This window comes from Prinia subflava, chromosome Z (assembly GCF_021018805.1).
Source record: "Prinia subflava isolate CZ2003 ecotype Zambia chromosome Z, Cam_Psub_1.2, whole genome shotgun sequence".
Taxonomy (NCBI): domain Eukaryota; kingdom Metazoa; phylum Chordata; class Aves; order Passeriformes; family Cisticolidae; genus Prinia; species Prinia subflava.
This window is the reverse complement of record NC_086283.1, coordinates 4,224,379-4,245,279: the sequence shown is the minus strand read 5'-3', so window position 1 is coordinate 4,245,279 and position 20,901 is coordinate 4,224,379. Positions and strand designations below refer to the sequence as shown.

General features: G+C 38.7%; 1 protein-coding gene across 5 annotated transcripts in view; it reads right to left on the bottom strand.

The window, feature by feature from the left end:
• Positions 1-1,082: 1,082 nt before the first annotated feature.
• Positions 1,083-20,901, bottom strand: part of SH3D19 (SH3 domain containing 19) — an 82,160-nt gene continuing 62,341 nt past the window's right edge. For all 5 annotated transcript variants that reach the window (XM_063421751.1, XM_063421752.1, XM_063421754.1 and 2 more), the window contains 12 exons: positions 18,705-18,817; positions 16,487-16,545; positions 14,376-14,640; positions 13,118-13,186; positions 11,754-11,826; positions 11,312-11,442; positions 8,940-8,998; positions 7,169-7,356; positions 6,848-6,900; positions 6,160-6,346; positions 5,477-5,574; positions 1,083-4,202 (listed from right to left, as the gene is read on the bottom strand). In XM_063421751.1, the coding sequence (XP_063277821.1) occupies positions 4,086-4,202; positions 5,477-5,574; positions 6,160-6,346; positions 6,848-6,900; positions 7,169-7,356; positions 8,940-8,998; positions 11,312-11,442; positions 11,754-11,826; positions 13,118-13,186; positions 14,376-14,640; positions 16,487-16,545; positions 18,705-18,817 (1,412 nt within the window). In that variant the 3' untranslated portion in view covers positions 1,083-4,085. The remainder of the gene's footprint in view (positions 4,203-5,476; positions 5,575-6,159; positions 6,347-6,847; positions 6,901-7,168; positions 7,357-8,939; positions 8,999-11,311; positions 11,443-11,753; positions 11,827-13,117; positions 13,187-14,375; positions 14,641-16,486; positions 16,546-18,704; positions 18,818-20,901) is intronic.

Below are 20,901 nucleotides of genomic sequence, written 5' to 3'. Positions count from 1 at the left end.
TAAAACCCGAAGCAGAATGCAGAGTTCACTGAGAGTGGTGCCTCTTGCAATTGGTCGTCACAGAGCTCAGGACAAGAAATAAAGGAAAACGGTGAAAATGCCACTGTTCCAACAAAGCTGCTGGGGAGAAGAGGGGCCCTGCTACCCACGAAGGCTGCACTGTTCTGTCAGGGATTTTCACATTTTCCTAGTTGATAATTCTGGTTTGGACCAAGTAATAGGCAAAATGAGAAGAATGGTTTTGAACTTCAGAATGCTGCAGGTGATGTGATTTTGTCTTGCAATTTCAAGTTAGTTTTAATGTTCTGGTTTTCCCACTTCGTGTACTGGAAGGAAGAGTAGTGAGGGCTCAATGCTGAGAACCTTGGAACAGAGGAAAGGAATGCTCTGTTCTTTCCATCGGTACTGCTGAGGCAGGTGTCACCTGCCTGCAGGAATCCCAGACAGCCACATTTTTGAAGCTGTAAGGTTTTATTTGTTACTTGCATATCTTGAGTACTATATGTTGCCAAAAGGTTAGTTCAAGAGGACTGGGGAAAGAACAAGAACTTGGGTTTTTTTCAGGCTTTTAAATGTATTGTTTGGAGCAGTGCATTTCCATGTAGGAGTTCTAGGTAAATGGAGGCTTTCTAATGTGATTTCAGGTGGGGGAAAAGCTGGAAGGAGAATACTGTGCATCCTCTGTATTCTCTCAACAAATACCAGCTGAAAAATTATGGAGTGAAAAAACTGCAGTCAGCATAGCACATCTAAATTACGTGCAGGATCTGCCCTAGTCTTCCTCACAGTGTGGTCACAGTGAGAACCAGTGTGTGTGTGTGTGATATCCTGTGGTGACAGCTGCTTGCTGCAGGTAGCAAAATGCTGTAGGTTCTGTAGGTGGTGAGTGAGGCATACCCAAGCCCATACCAGGCTTGAATAACCTGTTAAAATGAAGATTCTCTGAGGGGTTTGGACTTGTCTGGGGGTGGGGTATGACTTAAGACTTTGCAGCTGGGCTGAATATATAAGCAGAATGAGATCTCAGGCTGTCAGGTGGAAAGCTCATCTTTCCACAGCATAAGACAATTAAAATGCCCGCATGATTTAATTATAAAAATTTTATTGGTTAAATACATTCTTAATTTACAGAGGTACCATAACAAACTTACTGGATTTAGCAAAGTTTATTTAGGACACTGTTCATTGTACACAGAACAAAGACATCTTCCTGAAGATAATTCCAGAGGATGGGTCAAACAAAGTATTTTGGTAAGTGAGGCTTTTATTCTAATGCATGGAGATCTAGCTGGATTTCAAGGTTACAGTTGAAATTTGCTACTACATTGCAGTTAAGATTTGCACTCCACCTAATTCTCGGCTTTTCTGTACACCTTAAGAGTTTCATGTTGTGATCTGTATGTGGTCTCAGGGTAGTGTTGGGCATTGCCTTAGGAAAATCCTGTCCTGTAAAAGCCGAGCATCTCCCTCGCTTCAGCGTTCACACAGACGCGGTTTCAGCTGCCTGCAGCCATGCGAGCAGCCCTTAGATGGCACTCGGTGGGGTAAAAGGCCTTGCTGCTACTCCTGCCCTGCCCCACAGGGAGGAGGAGATCACATACAGCAGAGTGGTCTTGTCAATAAACAGGCACTGACTTAACATTCAGTGAAGTTACAAAAACAACTGGTCAAGACAAAGTTATAAAAATGGGAAAGAGGAAATTGAAAAAAATATAAAAAAATCAGTTGTACTTTTGAGACTTTTATCAAAAACTTAGAAAACTGCAAGACAAAACATTAAGTAAACATCATACACTTCAGCCTCATCTACCACCACACTAATGTGGTATGTCTTTGAAGGACCTGGCTATTCCTTGAATTTCTCTAGAAGATGACTTTTTTTGAAATAAACAAGAACCTTTAGAATCCCCTAACAGGAAAACTTGAGAGAGTGGGAAGGATTGTCCTTCGCTGTGGACTTCCACATGATTGAGTTCTGGACAGGCTTGCTCGGGCTGCTAGAACTGAGTAACTGCTGTACCTATTTTATTTTTCCAACCTTCTAGAAACAGCACATAATTCAGCATTTTATTTATCATGTTAATCCCCAATATGAGTAGATGCCCAGTTCCTCAGCTCATGAAAACTTTCGTGTGGTCTTCATCGCCTGGTTGTGTGAATGGTACTGCTGGAGTTCAAACACAAACAAAGCAGGAGGGCTGTGTGTCTTTGCAAGTTGTGTAGCCTAGCAGTGACTGCTGAGTGAGTGGTGCTGAGCTCTTGTGTCTGCATGCAGGTCCCTCAGGCTTGCTTCAGCTGAGCTGCGGTCTCCCACTGGGACTGGATGCCCATTCCCTGCTAGGAGAGGCCTGCAGTTCTGGCTGTGCCTATTCCTGCCTGCTGTGATGGTAACCAGAGCACAGGGCACAGGGAGGGCAGGCCACTCTCCCCAGCTGCTCAGGCCCCACTTCAGGTGCACCCCAGTCTCTCACAGCAGCAGGTGGTGGTTGTGGTGCTCAGAGCTCACACCAGTGAAGCTGTCAGCAGGGATGTGACTAAGGCAAAACTATCTCAAGGTCCATCACGATGATTCTGGTTTCCAGTCTCCATCCACCTCCAACTGTTGGCTCCTCTGCAACCTGAACTGCCAAGCCCATGGAGGAAAGTCTTGCTGAAGGTATCTCAATACCCCATGCCCTGAGCTCTCTGGAGCAGTGACTCACCAGCCTACTGGTTCCTTTTTGTGATAACAGTGCAGAAGGAGTGGAATACCAGCAGCAGTGAAAGAACCAACTGCAGCATAATTTCTTCTATTCCAGTCTGATGGAATCAGCAGTTAATCAGGATGCTATTTAATTATTTTGTAAGAAGCCAAATGTTACAAAAAGGAATTGACTACTAGAAGTTCTATAACGTGAAACTATCTCAATCACATCCATCTTAGTTGGTCAGTCAAGCTACACTGCTAACAAGTGCCTTGGTTAGAGCTGCTTGGAGTAACCTCTTGCCAGGCATGTTTTCCTTAAGGTCTTGACAGACCATTTATAAGGATGCTCAGTACACTTGGGATGTGGCAACAAACTGGAAATTAATGCTGAAAACTAAACCCAAGGCTGTGTAATATCCTTCATGTTAAGGATAGGAATAATCTTACTGAAGTATGTTCCAGTGCTTGAGTGACAAATAAAGTGCCGTGATTGAGTGAACACTGGCTTTCCACTTCCATGAGGGGAGTGGAGGGGCAAGCAGTTGGAACAGTGCAGCTACTCCATGCCTGAGATCTGAGAAAGCTCAAGAAATGCTATCTGGTAACTTCAGCTGGGAAAGAAGGGTACAGTGGTGCTCAAAGAACAGTGGGCAGGAGGAAAAAGCTAAACCTGTACTTGCAAATATTTTGGGGAAAGCGAGGAAGGTCTGAGATGATTCATATCAATTTAAACAGAATTCATTAAGAGGCAAAATACTTTAAAAAAATTTACTTCTGTGATCTTGCTGTATGAGCAGCTTGGGCTAAGAATAGAAGGATGCTACAGAAGGATTTATTTCTTCATATCCCCTCTTACCAGTATTAGATTTGATACTTTCTACTACGAAATACCAGTTATTTTGCTTATCCTATAAGTCATAAAACAGTGAATTCTACTGCTAATGTAAAACTCAAGCAGTAATGAAACCTGAATACCAAACTTCATCTACATACTGAGTGCTGCAGTTATATATTAAAACAATTTTTAAAGTTTGGATCTTAAGAAGGTCAAAGAAGGCCAAAGCAGCTTATGTTATGCAGACTTTGTACATGATAAATGTAACACCAGAGAGTAAACATACTAGAATGCTATATAAGTTAAAATGCTGTCGCACCACAGTATTCCCCTAGTTGGAAATGGCTAAAAAGCCTGCTTGTTTTGCTCTCTGAGTACTCATGAAACATGACTACATACACTGTCACAAAAGACTCAAATTTTCTTATCTGACTTCAAGATACTACTATGTCTAGAAAAAGTAGTGCAAAACATTGATAATCAACACCTGTTGATGTCTTTGCTGTGCCTTTAGGGTAGAAAACATTCTCTCCCACATGAAGGGAGTAGCACAAAGGCAACACTTCACGGTGTTTTTAAAATCTGAACGAAGTTCTTAGGAAATATCCCCGATTTTCCTAGTATCTCTCCACTCATCCAGTCCTCGTCTATAGATTCCAGCTCTGTTATCATGTCACCTGCCTGTAAGAGAAGCAGTAATGTGAGTTTCTGTGCAATGTTACTGAGCAATGTTAATGCATGCAGAGATGATCCTATTTAGAAGCAATTAATATCAGCCAAAGAGAAGAGGAGTAAAATGTGGCTTCTGTTGGTTACCTCTCTTGAAGATTGTTTGCTAAAACCAGCTGAAGTTTCTCTTACGCTAAATATTTGTCTATGGTGAAAAATCCCCTTTGGAGAGACAGAAGAGCACTGCTAGATAACTTCTCACACTGCTTTGGCTCTCCAGGTATGTTAAGAGCTGGCTGGCTCATGGGGCCCCTGCTTTACTGTTTATTTGTGTATGCTTCCAGGGTTTGTTTTCTTAAAACACTGGAAAGATTTTTTTTTAAATTTTAGTCCCAATGTTTTCTAGCACTTAAAAAACTTTCCCCCCCAAAACGAAAAGAAATCTAAGAGCTCAGTATGGCCATTTAAATTGCAGCTCCTATGTTTGGTTCTGGTTCTTGTTCTCATTGTCCCATGTCACACCCTTCATCTGAAGTACTGGCCTTTCTTTCAGTACCTCTACTCCCCTTTTCTGCTTTAAAGAATCATCTACCCTTTCAGTATTGCAACCTGCTAATGCTGAAACTATTTTAATAGTTTTAGAAGAGAAAATACTGTGAGTTCTAGTGCCTTTGAAATTCTACTGTTTCTCAGAAATCTGCTTTTGAGGAATGGTTACCTCAATCATAGTTTTGAATATCAAGACCACTCTGTTTTTTGTTCACACTTAATATAATCTGGGCATCCAGCATGTATTTAATTTTTCCCCTTGTTCCCATGGCAACTCTGTATTGTGTTGGCAGTTCAAGATTTTGCTGTAGTAGGTTTCCCTTAGAGGCCTGGCTGCTGTAACACTGGCACTCTCCCCATTACCTCCTACTCAGAGTTTTCTTTCTAGTCCGAAGAGAGGCTCCCTTGACCATATCAACCACTCAGGAACTGAAATGTACTGCAAAATAAGGCTTGTTTATCTTGTCATGTTAACTAGATCAGAGAAGTCAGGAATTCTGCAACTCCTGGCCTTTTTTCAATGTCCTTCATGAAGATTTTTGCTGATAGGAAACAGGAGTGGTAAGAGAAAAAATGTTTTTTAGAGAGACTGCTTATCAAATGAATTAATATCTATGTAAATATCTGTGCTTCATCCTTCTTCTCTAAAGCCTATTTTCACAGTGGATGAACCTTGTTTTTCAGCATTCCTTAGGAGCATGAGACATCTTGAAAATTGGTCTAAGAGAGGTACTTACTTTGAAGGAAAGCTCATCTTCATTTTCTCCATGAAAATCATAAAGAGCTTTGGCTTTTCCTTTCTTCCCTCCTCCAGGCTGTGACAGCTCTACCCTGGCTACAGAACATGGACAAGAGAAGTTACTTGCATGGAGCGAAATAAATCTGCTTCTGGAGAAATTTCCTGTCATTCTTCCTACTGTTGTGCTACAGGTTGTCCAAATGTTATTGCTACTGCTGTAACAAATTCACTGTCCTACTGGAATAAAAAACTCTACTGCAACCAATTTATTTTATAGTATTAAACAGTCTCACAGTTCTGCTTCTAAGCAGACTAAATTTAAAACTCACTTAACTTCAACTTCCCAATGGTGATACATAATAAATGCTAACTTTCCCTCCTGCTCTAAGATGAAGCAGCATCAATACTCCTGAAATATTCCTAAAGGTGGCTCAATGGTCCTGTTTTCCCAGTCCCCAAAGCACACTGGAAAACATCCCAGACTCTGTGTCACCTCGCAGATTACTCACTGACTAGAACATTATATTGCCATTATTAGAGAAGTTGGTTCAAAACTTTAGCTTTAGAATACCAAAGACTCTGACAGTGTGTGACTTGTTGATGCTGTTGTGTTCTCCCACAGCTGTTGTGACTGGCACAACCCAAGGAATAATGAATTACCATCTAGTAGGACCACTGTACCTGAGCAGGTCTGAACAAAAACTGCTGGAAAAATCCCTTCCTTTCCATTCAGTCTTCCTCTATACCATTCCAAATCGATTTGTTCCAGTATTTGGATGGAGTCTCCCCTTTTGAAGGATAAATCATCTTTGGTTTCTGCTGTAAAATCATGAAGCGCTTCACACCACTCTGCTGAGCGTCTGTTTTTCTATTCAAATTAACAGAAGAGATGCATTAATTTTAGAAGTGTGAATGGAGCCCAAAAACTGATGGATGCTGCTGAAAGCAGCTGTACAGCACATGGGTGTCCTGACACCCTCGCAATACAACAGTGCTGTTGCAGATGTAGACTAGAATGGCATTTCACCAATTGTCACCACAGAATTTCATCTAGGCTCAGCCACATTCCTTTTTATCTCTGGTGGCAGGGGAAAGGATTAATAAATTCAAAATTAGATCACTGCAGCAATACTTAAAATAGAGCTAACAAAAATTTCCTTCAGCACAAAGGCTAAAAATTTACCAATGTTAATTTGTCAGAAGCTCTGAATTCAATCAGCTTAGGCCATGTGTCAGAATTAAGGCTGCAACAATGCAGCATTGTGTGCTGTGGGAATGGTGTTGGGTTCTGCAGTTACTCTCACATTATAATACAGTCTCTGTAAATCTACACATAAATTCCGGCCCTCATCCAATAAAGTTTTATTACCTGAGGAAACGAAGACGAAACCTCCACCTTATTCTTCATCGCTGTTTCTGTACCTATGTAAATAAAGCACAACTTAAGAATAGGAGCAGTGTCTATTCAGAATGCTACTAATGACAGAGATTTTAGATATTTGAAGTCATTATTAAGAACAGCTTCTTAAAAAGTCCTGCTGTTAATTTTGAGGGGTTTTCTTATTGGCATTCCCTTTCTTTTTACCTCCTTTCTGCAATCATTGTCCTTTTGGAATTTTCTCCTATAAGCTGCCTATGTGCATTAAGTGCCAAACTATGCTCTTGAAGATTTTTGCGAACATACTCATACCTGTTCCAGGCAGATCTTCAATTACTTCCACAAAGTTCAAGGGGAAAATTCCAGACATGCCTCTGAGCTCTCCTTTGGCCCACTCTTCATTTACATATTCTTTCAGGAGAATAGTTTCGCCTTCTGAAAAACTAAGCTCATCTTTCTGATCTCCAATGTATTCAAATCGCGCTACACATCTTGGACCTCTGCACAAACAAAAAAAATTTACTTTGCTTCTTTATTATTACTGCCCACTTAATAATAAGACATTGTGTGCAATATATGGATTGATATTTTAATTAAAATGATAAAAAATGCACTGAAGATAGAACAGGTGGAAAATTGGGGGCCAGCTGTGGTTCTCATTTCTGGTTTCTGAGGAGGATGAGTGGAGAATCTGGAGGAGCCAGATGCAATTTCTGCATCCCAATTGCTGGCTGTTACAGTATTTTGCAAGACCCTATTTCCCTTCCAGGCAACAATAAAGCCCCTTGTTTCTGGATCACCTGTCCAATTTCATATCTTTGCCTATATCCAAGCAAGTGTCCTGATACACTTTTGTTAAGAGTTTGATTAATTTTCGAGCTAGCATCCCATTTAGATGCAATCAGATGGGTGGGAGGTGAGTGTTGTACATTTGTCCCAAATACATGGAGGTTTCATAGGAAGAACCTAGTTTTTATCTGCTTTAAAATACTTTACTCTGTATAATCCATCCCTATAATCTTTTAAGGGAAAAAGCTTATCTCTCAAAGAAAGAAACATCAATGCATCTGATAAATTTTATATACTTTGGTATACTGAAAAAAAAGCTAATTATTTTTTCTCCTGACTTAAATCAATTTAATTATTTAAGAACCTAATAAATCAAATTTAAGAAATTAACCAAGAAATTTTTTGTTAATCAGAAATGCTATGCTGGAAAAAAGCAGAAATAGGCTTTAATTCTTTTTATATATTCATAGCACACAAAGTAAGAAGCTTGATTCCCACCCCTGTCCCCCACTCAGTATCTTTGCAAAAATTTGTCTTTCAGGAGAGAGCTAGAAGATTCTGATTCCTTCTTAGCTGTAGAAGCAGCTTTTTAAAATAAAGTTTTGTTCCTGACAAACCAAGCTTCATCTAAAGAACAACTGAATGATCCCACTGACACTAGTTGCTCCTGCCTCTGTCTGAATCTGGTTTAATTCCTGGAATGAATGATTACAAAATCCAATAAACATCACTGAGAAATAAACAGCATGAAAAATCTTTTCTTGCCCACAAATGTTAGTACAAGTTGTCTGAAAATCAGAAATGAAAGTGCTGGCAATTCATTTGATAATTTGGGGGGAACTTTAGATTTACCCGTACAGCTGGACACCTTAAGGACAGAGAGAATTCTCTGCTTAAAATACCCCTATATTCTATCCCGTATCTTGTTCTTTCACATGAGGAAGAGCCCTACCATATTCCATCTTGTGAGGACACTGGAAGAAAGCAGCAAGGCCGGGAGCAAAGAGTGGAGTGTACAATGCTGCTGAAGTTGGTTAGATTGGTTCATGGTTTCTGGAACCCGTTTTCATTAAAGTATGCATTTAGGCTTTTTTTACCTAAGTATGAGTATTAATAAAACATCATATACATTCAGATTTTTAAAACATATAATTTAATTTTTACAATATATTTTGGTGAATAAATTGTTAACCTTATTAACCTCAGTGCAGAGACCCCCCGCTTCAAAGTTAATATTACTTTTTCATTCCTGGTAAATCAACATGAGAAAGCAAGTAAGATTCATCTGACTCACTTGACAGATCGTGATGAAGAGAGTATTTTTTTCCTGTTGGCTTCTTCTGGAACATCAATCTAATCAGACAATAAAATAAATTACATCTTCCATTACAAGTTGATGGCAACTAACCACAATAAACTTGAAACTGGCTTAAATAATCTGTTTTTCAGATGTGCAACACTCTGTAATCATTGGCATACTCTGATATATGACCACATTAATGTAAATTTATGCCTGTTTTCTCATTTTTTAATCTTATGCAAACAAGGAACAATATTTAATATTTTGTTTTATGAAGCTGGTTTATTGTTTCTACTTGTGGCATGACTGATTGACAGAATATGTGACTAGATGCTACTACATGTTGTTGAATTTAGATCCCAATTCTCAACTGGTAATTGCTCTGAATTATTTACTAGCACAGTATACCACAAGAGACAAAACTACTGTTTACACTTATCCCTTCTGTGCTTTGGTAGCCAACTGCTCTCCAAACAAAAACACATCTCACAAATCTCAGTTGAATTGCAGAAGTACACCTTAAAAATCAATACACAGATATATCAAACAGACAACATTCAAATCCTTTATCACAGGAGGATTTCAATTGTATTTTTGGTGTGACATGAAGGATATACAGAAGATGTACAGGATTGCAAGCTGAGACCCTGGTGAGGAGCTTTGGATTACAGCTCACTGTTACATCACTGTTATATCAGCCAGGTCCCATAAAATATCAGGAATGTTACATTAGCTTGTGTGAAGCATTGGAGGAAATCACAATGCCTTTTAGGGCAAATAATCTCTGCACTGCTCTTGCTGAAGGACCTGGTATCTGTGATGCTCTGAAGATTCTATGGGAAGTCATAACTACGTATTATTGTTAGGTGTCCAGATCCAAGCTACTACCCAGCTCAATACTGTAAAACACATTGTAGTGCATTGTATGGAGACCTTGCATCAAGATGAAATCTGACATGAATTAATAGGAGAATTCACTCAAGTAAGTTAGTCTCATGTACTGCATTTTTTTTTCTTTTTTAAAAAACTTCCAAATTCTGAAACAAGAGGGTTTTTTCCTCTCAAAGGGTAATCATCTTTTACAACTAAAATAGAAATGCGTTCTCCCTAGCTTTTATAAAGTTGTATCTGTCTGTATCAATGCTGAATTTGACCCCAAATACTCACTCCACTGCTTTAACATAAAATCTTTTCCTCATTAGCTATCAGTAGAAGCAAGAGCTTTTATATGGAATTGTTGGTCTGTGTAGAAGCAGCCAATCAATTTAGCTAACAAATCTTTCTCATGAAAGAATCAAGCATGGTCCCATTACTAATATGAGGTTTTATTCTTCAGCACTTCTTAGATCTTATTTTTTTTCTCCAATACCACCATTACAAACTAAACAGACACCTTACCCTCTCTGATGTCTACCAAATCCTTGGTATTGTCCATGCAGCAGCAGGGCTCTGCCAGCTGTGCTGGCCCAGGACGTGTTGCCACAGATATTTCCTGTCTTTAGTGCCAAGCTATGCACCTTCCCAGCATCCTGGTGCCACTGGCATTCCTCCATGTCCATATGGCTGGTGTGGACAGCCCAATGCCCTTTCCACTGTCACAAAATTGATTTCAGTCTCAGGCTTGCAATAGGTTTGACCCAGCATTTGACTGCAGGGAACCATATTGTATCCCTTTTAAATTAATTATCACTGGGCTCTGAAAGAGCACCTGCCTCTTGCCTTCCGCTGTCAAGTGTCACATTCAGGAACACAATTGCTTTAAGATGCTAATCTGGAACAACGCAATCACCTTGTACTGTGCCAGCACAACCATTTGTGCAGCCACTTAGAAAACCACTTAGGCAAATTGATCCTGTTGGAAAAAAACAGTATTCTAGGAATAAAAAAAAAAACCAACGTGTTTTTTTGGGCTAAATTGCTACTCTGACCTAGTTCACTACATGGCTAAAAAAGTGGTGATTCCAGCAAAGTTCAACGGATGAGAAAGTGACAGAAAATGGGGCGCTGGGGGAGGCACAAAAATCTTTACCAAGTGTTGATTCTGACATGCAGCTGTCAAAAAATAATCTGCTCTGAGAACCCTGAAAAACTATGCATGCTTCCAAAGAGAATCTGGGAAAGGCAATGATTTTCTCACTTGGCTTTAAATTGACAGCAAATTATTCTGCATAACACAAGCTGGTTGTGCCAAATCAAGCATCTTTATAATACCACACAAACAAGTTGATGAGTCTTCTGTGCTGCCAGTGGGATAAGAGATTATCTAAACACATAATGGAGTTTAACACACAGGAGCCTTAGTAAAATAGAACCAGAAAACAAATGCAAAAGGATCTTATGTAGCAATGCATATAAAGACTACATACAACCACTTTAACAAAGTTGGCAGGAAATATCCCTGTGCGATTCCCACATTTTCCTCTGTACCACTCGGTATCAATTCTCTCCAAAAGGCAAACAGTGTCTCCAGAATGAAGGTCCAAGTCATCAGCATGCTCTGTAAGACATCATTTCAGTTAACAGTACTTGTCACACGCACTGATTTTCTCTATGTAAAACCTTCTTAATACAAATACCACAGAAAAAAACAGAATCAATTTTTAAAAAGTCTTAATTTTACCTGACAAATCAACCAGCTTGAACTGAAAGACTGACCCATCTACAGCGAAACCCACTGATTTGAACAACACTATGTGCAGACCTTGCAGACTGAGCTTCTACACCATTTTAAACCTCTAATTTCTAAGAAAACTTCCATTTGAAAGTCTTGGAGTAAAACATGCTTCCAGAATATTCACATTTACTTACCTGCAGGAAAATCATGCAGGACTACAGCATGAGGTGCATTTGTGTCAGAAACTTTTGGAGGGTGGTTTGAATCCTGACAACAACAAATAAATGCCAGTGGTTTATAAATAATGGAAGATACTAGCAGGTTCTCTCTTATGTACTCCTTAATTAATTTTCTGACTTTGGACACAGAGTTGTTCTGGTATTGCAGAAGGAAATGGTTATTGGTCAACAACTACAGGTCTGAATTCTATATGCCTTTTTTCCAGTGTAAACAAGAACATATTTCATCAAAATCACTCTTTTGAGCCAGTGAAAGGAAGCAAAGGTATGCAACTTTTCCAAATACAGAAAAAGCCTCAGCTATCTCTGCAGACCAGATATCTGCAGCACTGATAGCAACACTTATTGCAAGGACTGTGGACAAATTTTGCACTGATGCTTGGTACTGTGTGCCACCAGTCACTCTTCCTTGCTCAAGGGAACACCCAACCCAGCTCTCCACCAGCACACTCAGCAGGGACAGGACATATGCCAACAAACATTCCAAGAGGAATAAGGAAGCCACTATGCCTTTGCTTACACTGAGGGGAGCTGACAGATTTGTTGTGGCATCTTCATAAAGAGAAATTATATTCAAAATGCTGAGCCACCTTCTCTGTCCCACCCACTACAAATTTTTAGGCTGTACTGATTACAATGACAGTGTAGAAAAAAAAAACAAAACAAGCCAAACCAAACAAACAAAACCAAAAAAACCCAACAACAACCAAAAAAGCACAACATAGCCAAAGATAAGACCAGAGTAATATGAGTTACAACAAACAACAACATACTGGATAGAAATCTATTTCAGCTATGTAGGCTTCTGATGATAGTCAAAAAGGTTGCTCATTTGCTATAATTTCCACTAGCTATTTAATATTAATATGGCCATGCCCTAAAACCAAATCAGGATCTGTACAGGCAGAGAGAAGAAAATACTTTCAAGTCCATATGTCAAAGCCAATTTGGTGGTGTATCATGTACAGCACTTCATAAAGTACTCGCTTATCTTTTGAGAAATTCTCAAATACTCAGCCAAGGGAGTGATTATTTTCCTACGAGACAGAGGAACTTCACCAGTTTCCTCTCTCTTCTGGCACTCCAAGTCATTACTCTTGCTCTGTTCCATAAGCTGAATGTCCCTGTGCTATGAAGCAAATCATCATTATTGGGTTTTGTTTTGGCAGTTGTTTTGTTTTGACTACAGAAACACAAGGATTTAATAAATCACTATTACATTTCTCAGTGTAACCTCTGAAGACTAAAACATTTGATACTTTTCTGCAACAGGAGTCTTGTTCATTGAATATCTAAGCCAGCAGAAAAAAACACCTTACTTTACAGGACAGTTCTCCAGTGTTCCTGGGAAGACAATCTTCCTTGGCAACTCCATGAGGCACAGGTAGCTTGAAGAGAAACAGAGGAAAATGGAAAAATTTTTTTCACTTTTACATACCTCAGACTTTCACTGCAAGTGGTAATAGTCAGATGATGGAACTATTCAAACCACCCACTACAGGTAATCAGGAGTCCAGTGAAAGAGGACAGGTTCCTTTGGAAGGCATTTAGAACAGACTGCTAGTTCTGTGAGCTGCCACTTTGAGAAACTCAGCTGGTGTCACCCCCTTTAAAAGTGTCCTAGACACCTAACTGGTATCACATGATACAGTACAAGATACTCAGAAAGACACCTTGATGCAGAAACATATTCATTTGTCATGGAGGGCACTAGAAAAACACCCTGGAAGGAAATTTTCATTGACTTCGGGGCAGGGAATTACTAGTGATCCTCTACAGAAGAGAAATCTAACACACAAAACTCTAAATGCAAAAGTGAAATATCAAAAAGGTGGCAACAGAAAGTTTCCACTTCATGCTGATGGAATGTTGATGCTGTTCACACTATGGCTGCGTGGCTGCTTTTTTTGACAAGAGCACTGGTTTAAGCAGCCACCAGCTCGATCACTGACCAGTTTCAAGTTTCTGGGGAAAGGCCTTTTTGTTTTTATTTGCAATGTTGATTCATTTGTATTTAAAATTCCGTAATAACACATACCATAACAAAACTATTTTTATAATGAAAAGGGATGGCATCAATAGGATGAAAATGTAACATTAGCAATGTTACATTCCTCACTCCTTGCAAGCTTGATTAAGTAAGGTCAACTACATTATAAGTTCCAATGCTCCCCCAATTTCCCTAAGCATTTTGACATCTATTGGTAAATCAATATACAAATGCAATTATTCAGCATCATTTCACTGAAAGAGAATTCAGAACCGCTGACTGGAAAAAGAATCCCCAAATCCCAAGAGCTAGGTATTAAAGATATATATAATACAATTTCATATATACACAAAAATACATCACATAGATCTATACTTTACATGTATTTATTGCTTTCTCCAGTATTGCTTTGCGGGACTTATTACTATTTATCTACTAATATTTTCTAGGGGAGATTATGCTGATAGATGCACTTTGAAAGTCACATAATACTAACTTACTTTAGCAGTTTTAACTACTTCTTTCTCTACTATTTTAACCAGCACTGTTTTATAAAAACAATGTACTTAGAATAGCTCAACTCTCACCATGTATTTGTTGTAGAGAGGATGACCTGGTTTAGGTCTAGGAGGTAATGCTGGATCTGGAGTTTTAAAGACTGCACTTTTTGCTCTCTTGGGTCCCAACCTGAACTTGTTGGTTTTTTTATCAGAAATGATGTCAGAACTAGATCGAGAAAGAACATCCTTCTGGGAAGAGGTCTTGGCTGCAGAGAATTTGGGTGGAGGTGGCCTTCCAGGAACACTTTTAGGTGGGGGAGGTCGAGCAGGTACAATTTTTCCATCCACAGGCCTAAAAATTGTGCAAACCATCAGAGAAACATGCATATTAATCAGCCTGCCACCTCATCCTACATACAGAGTGTTCAGTAAGGAAACAAGATTTGTGATGATCTGGGCTATGACCTATACAGTGTGTAGTATTTGAAACTTTCCAGGAATACATGAACTCTTCAGATACTGACTGTGAACAGATGATCAAGTCCTTAGAAAGATCCTTTGACTACGTATTTCCAAGTCTGCTCACCAACAGCCTGCCGGCTTTCTGGGGAGCCCACTAAATAAGCAGCATTTGTTTCAGCAATCCACCTCTAGAAAGAGCTTTCTTTGTAGCTGCTGTGCGACGGAATTCTGCTATTGGAGAGCAATGCTGGAGATCCCACACTCTTACTGGACCAGCAGTTCAGAAACCAAAATCAGAGACTAGCAAGTAACAGTAGCAATATTTACTAGCAATTAATATTACTAGTAATATTCAAAATATACAGTATCATTTGATTGTTATTGGGATATCTTCAACCAGTTTTGCAAGCTTCTGCTACAACTGTTTCTCTTTTTTTCTTATAATGTAATTCAGCATAATTATTTGTTCACATGCAATCCTCATGGGTCTGCAAAAGTTATCAACTCCAACAAGTATGCATTGGTGGATCTTTGAAATTTCATTCTAACACATTTTGTGAGTGTCACCCATCACTTGAAAATATACCAATGCTCTACTAATGCTCCTGATAACACTTCTCTATTATATTTGAGTATGGAACAATTTTCAAATTTCAAAAAAATTTTCCACTTCTCTTCATCATCCATCTCTCCCTTTTCTTGGCCTCATCTTAAAACTAAGCACTTTTGATATTGACAAAAGGGGATATTCCAAGTGAAACTGCTTTAAATCTGTAAAGAGATCAACCCATACATTTTTAAAGCAACTGAACTGAACAAGAAGACCCTAACAAGCAATTCAGTGAATTATTACTGCTTACTTAAAAAATACCCATTTGAGCAAAAGAGTGAAAGGACAAAATATTTATTGCAGTCCCAGAGACCCTCATACAAATCAGGAATGTTATGCTAAACTGAATGTGGGGAAGGAACAAGCCAGTTAGGAGCAACAATGAGGTGTTCCTTTATGGCACATCCACATTCTTTCCTGTTAATTAATACTTATTATTATTGATAGACTCATTTCAATAACAGAAAGATTCTCCTGTCCTAACACAACATAGCAAACTCTTGCGTTGAAATTCACACATTTAGAATGCAAACACTGAGATACCCACAGTGGGCTGGCAAGTCAATGCCAGATCTCCATCCACTGTATCTCTGGTGTTGATGGACATGAATTAAAGGCTGATCCAGCAACTTTTGCCCTTGCAGATGTTCCTTCTTTTTGGTTCACACAAATAAAAACCCCCAAGGTTATCAGTGATCCTCCACCTGCATTTTAGTTCTGAAGTGTATAAACTAGCCAGTGCTTCCAGGAAGCTGCTGGCCCAGCATCTGCCCTTTCCAGGGTGGCATCATCTGCTGCCTCCATTCCTTCACCGCCCAAAGCCCACCACAAGTGCAAGTGCTGTGGGTGAAAAGGTTAAATATTAAGAAAGGAATGACTGTCAGCAGCCACTGTACATTAGCTGAAAAGTCAAACAGCTGCTCTCCTATAATCTCCTGGCTCATACCATAATGTATAAACAAGTACTAAACAGCTACCAACTTGGTCCGCCTATTTATTAACTGAGCATAGTGCCCAGCCAAGACTATTGAGCTATGGCTGGAGTCATTAGTGTCTACACTGGGACTAACTATATAAATTAATTCAGAAACACCACTTTTAAGGGATTTTGAAGAACCGCACTCACCTTGGGGGCAGTAGAGGTTCTAGCTGAGTCACTCCACGCTGTTCTGAATGATCCAATTCCTATAACCATTCAAAAGAAAATAGGCATTTCTTTAAGCCTAAGGAAAATAAAACATCTTGTTTAAATGATATAATTCTTAAATTATATCCTATGGACATGGAAAACAAGAGTTTCTGGAGGTCTGGGAGTAAAGTAATAAGTATTATGGTGTGATTCTGCTATTTTAAAGTGTTGTTGAACATGGAGGAAAATTAACTTGATTTACTACCTGAAACAGAGCTTAAATTGTGCATTAAGTATGACCCAGCCCCTCCTTTCCTACTACACTGCAGTAAGGACTTAGGAGCCAATTTCAGGAGAGTCATACAAATGCACAGTTACACTGCCCACAGGAATTGGCATTATCAACTTCGATTTAACTTTGACACATGGAACACTTCGAACAGGCTTAAGTAGAAAACATGATATTAATGCAACTTGCAAATAGTGTCTCTTGCAAATAACATTAGCTCCCATTAAAGAAGGCAGCTAAATATGTTTGCCATAGATCTAACAGACAAATCCCAGTGAATTTTGCTTTGGCAGCTTAAGGCATCACTCCTCCCAGCTGCCCATGCTGGCCTTGCCAGAGATTACCACTGTACAGCAGTCAGAGAGGAGGACATGTGCCATGTCTGAAGGGCTTGGACCACAGTGATGGATTAACAAGTGACCATGCTTACTGCCTCCTGCTGTTCGTTTTCATCCCAGTGCCAGAAAGTTCTGCCAGCTCTGCGGAACAAGCACAGCTGCTTCTGGAACAGCATTGTAAATCAGAGTGCTGAATCTGGGTTCAAAAGAACCTTTTCTGAACCAGTACTTTTAAGTAGGTCTGAACAGTCTTGTTTACTTAATTAGTTGCTTGAATGTGCTTGAAACTCATAAACAATTTTTGTGATTTTTCCCACGTAGAAAACACCCATATATATATTGTGACAAAATCAGACCCTTGATTGAGTCCCCAAATTAATGTTCTGATTAAACGACCCCATTAGAAAAAACAACCTGCCACTTTCAGATGAGGATGTTTTCTTCATATCAAAAATTTTCCTCTTCTGTGTGAAAAGGAAGAAATCTGTGCCAACTGCTGCTCATGGTCAACAATTTTTGCTGTTGCTGTTTAATCACTTCCATTGACAAACAATACTAGCTTTAGAAGCACAGTTCTTACCTTTCCAAAGATAGGATTTCAATGTTTCAGTAGATTAAATACAATCTTTTTTTAAAAAACACTGACACTTATACATGCTTGTCACAATAACCTGGATGACACTGTAAAAGTTTTGGAGTTCCACTGCATAAAATGTCATTTAATGTCTTGTTTCAAAAATTTTTTTTTCAGTATTATCCAGAAAAGGTGGGACCTCTCTGGACAGCCTTTTCAATCACAGTGTTTTAATACTCTTTATCTTAATAGCAGAGGTAGCTACATAGGCATTTTTTGGCAGCATCCATATAGTAAGGGCTTTTAATTTAATTTGACCTTTTTACTGCCTCTGGCTTTCACAAGATTCTCTGCCATTCTTGCCATCAGAAAACTCAATATTTGGAAATTTTGCAGTCATTTTCTAGTTTATGTTAATTCCCTTTTGAAAATCTGTGTCAAATGTCATTTAGCTACAATGCCTACCATTACTATGTACGAGCTCTGGAGCAAGGAGCAGAGCCTTACTTCCCAAAATAGTGGTTGTACTCAGCAGAAACATTCAGAAGGAAAGAGTTGAAAAAAAAGCAAGCTTCATTCTTCTATAGAAAAGTTTCCTCTGCCTGCAAATTAGGACAGACACCAAGAGGAATGTGTGCATGAAAGTAAAAAAATACATTTCTAAAGCACTTTGACAACATTTCACCATGTAAATCCCATTGGACTTTGAGCCACTTTGCAATGCTTTTGACACTTAGTTGTAGAATATCCTGATTCCAGATAATGAATACAGAAAATTGAAGATAAATGTGATCAAAGTTCAGTAAAATCACCAGGGTGCTTTACAAAACTGACAGCAGTCTAAATTACCTAATTAATTAGAGAACAGAATTAAAAGAAAAAACCCTTATTTTTTTGAGTAGTTGTTTTCATCTTGTTCTTCAAACAACTTACTTTACAAATGCTTGAGAATCATAAGAGATCTTTTAACCAAAGCAAACAAAACTGTAATACAGGAAAACAGTTCTAACTTACCTCTTTTTTCACTAGGTCACCACTGTTGGGTTTTCCCACTGTGATATTGGATGTGTTCCCAATAGGCTTTTCAGCAGGAAGTGGCGGAGGGCTATGTGGGATGTCATTTAAAGCTGTAAAAACCAAAAAAAATCCCAAATTAAAGTCTAATTAATACCTTCCTTATGTGGATCAACAATAGGTAAAGGAATCCACCTTAGTCTGGGGCATTTTTTGTGTGAATGCAACTTCCTTCTTCAAAGCTGGAGCAACCAAAGGGAAAAACAGTGAAGAGAAAAGGGACATGAGAGGAACATTGTAACACTGAGGTTGAATTCAGGAGTACTTCCTATCCTTCATAACAGATCTTCACTTTACTCTCAGGACACCAGCAAGACATTTCAGACTTTCAGGGTTTCTGCAATATTTGATGATATATATAATATTAGATGAGTAGAAAAGTTTCTACCCCTTGGAATGCCAGATTCATTACTGGATACCCTGAAACATCATCACGACATTTCTAAACTGGCTCGCTTCTTTTTTCAGCTGTCAGCTCCTGGAATATTCTTCAGGCTGGAAAATAGCTGAGGGTTATTTCAAGTAACCCTGAAAGATCAGGAGACTTGCATAGAAGAATCTCTAGAAAGGTAAAGGCAGGTAAATAAATTATTGCCTGCTACAAAATTCAGGATGACAAAAAAACCAGATGGAAGTTCCCAGGTAGTCTTTAAGGAGCAAAGCAACTTTAGGACATGGAAGAGGAGACACTACAGATCTTACTAGGGAAGAGTGATGATGTCCTCACGCTCAATAAAAAATAGAAAACCCTTCTAAATATATGTTAAAACCCTCCTAAATATATTTGTTTTCAATGTCTCTGCCATTGAAACCTGGGAAGCACTTGGACAGGTTTTGCCAGCATATTTACCAAACATTTTGTCTTTATATATTGGAACAATGTCATCTATTTTACAATCTTGTTTGTATCTCAAGAAAATTAATTTCATAGAAAGAACTACAGACACTTAAGCTCTTCTGAATTCCAACTGAACTCGGAGTTACATAAAAATATGTATGTAGACAGCCAGGACATTTATAGACTGACAACAACAAAAAAAAAAAAAAAAAAAAAAAAAAAAAAAAAAAAAAGAGGAAAGATGCTATCCAAAACAAAACCTTCAGTTGCTCATTTCATGAAAATTACACTCAACAAAGAATCAAAACATAGGAAGGAGAAGTATTGTTTATTTTCAACACCTTTGTTGCATTACTATTATGTAACACACTGCTATGATGTTTAAAAATGGATCAGTTCAATTCTTAGGAGAAGATCAGTTACTGTGCTGGCAGTGACCAGACATGGGGGAAAAAAGTTGGGAGTTCACCACTTTTCTAAAATACTGGGATGGATGAAAAGTAAAAACAACACCTGGCAGTAATTCCAAAAGGAATCTTCTCTTATCATGTCTTACTGCTATAAAAACTATGAGACATTTATTTACCACTTCAAATCTTGCTATATACACAGACGGCCTAATTTCCTCTTCCTTACTCTTTTTAAGGTCAGAATTAAAGGAACTAGAGGAAAAAAAAATCCCAAGAACTAGAAAACAGGTGTTATTTTCAGTGATTTCTAAGTGTAATAACTGAAGTGGAATTTTAATGCTTCCTTTCTAACCACACCTTGACAAAAATGCTAATCTCAACTGAAAACTTCAACTGAGTTCAAATTCTTAAAAAGTTCTGTCCCCTTTTTGGTAGTGCTGAGTGGGCTGTTTCTGGTGGGTTTTAAAAATTTGTGCTGTTTAGCTTTGATTGTTTATTGAGGTTTTTCTTTTCAGTTTTTGCTGGTTCCTGTGAGAACTTATCTCCTCCATAAACATCATGGCAAAGAGTCCCCTGTACTGAGATTATGTGGCCCCTTTACAATGTAAATCCTACTATATCCATTTATACCTTGGCCCAGTTGTACTGTTCTCCTCTTTTAACTTTTAACAGGTTACATTTTTGCAGCAGCTCCTACTTGACAAAAGGCTACTCTGCTTTCTCAGAATCTGTTTCTGTTCCTCCCTATCCCATTAATCTTCCAACCACTGATTCCCATAAGGCAAGCAATCCTTCACAACCTCCTGCTGTTTGTAGCTAAGTACAGGACCGGCATTCCTTTGTGGAAATTTCAATTACCACTAGAGAGCAGCAAGGGAGCAGTTATCTA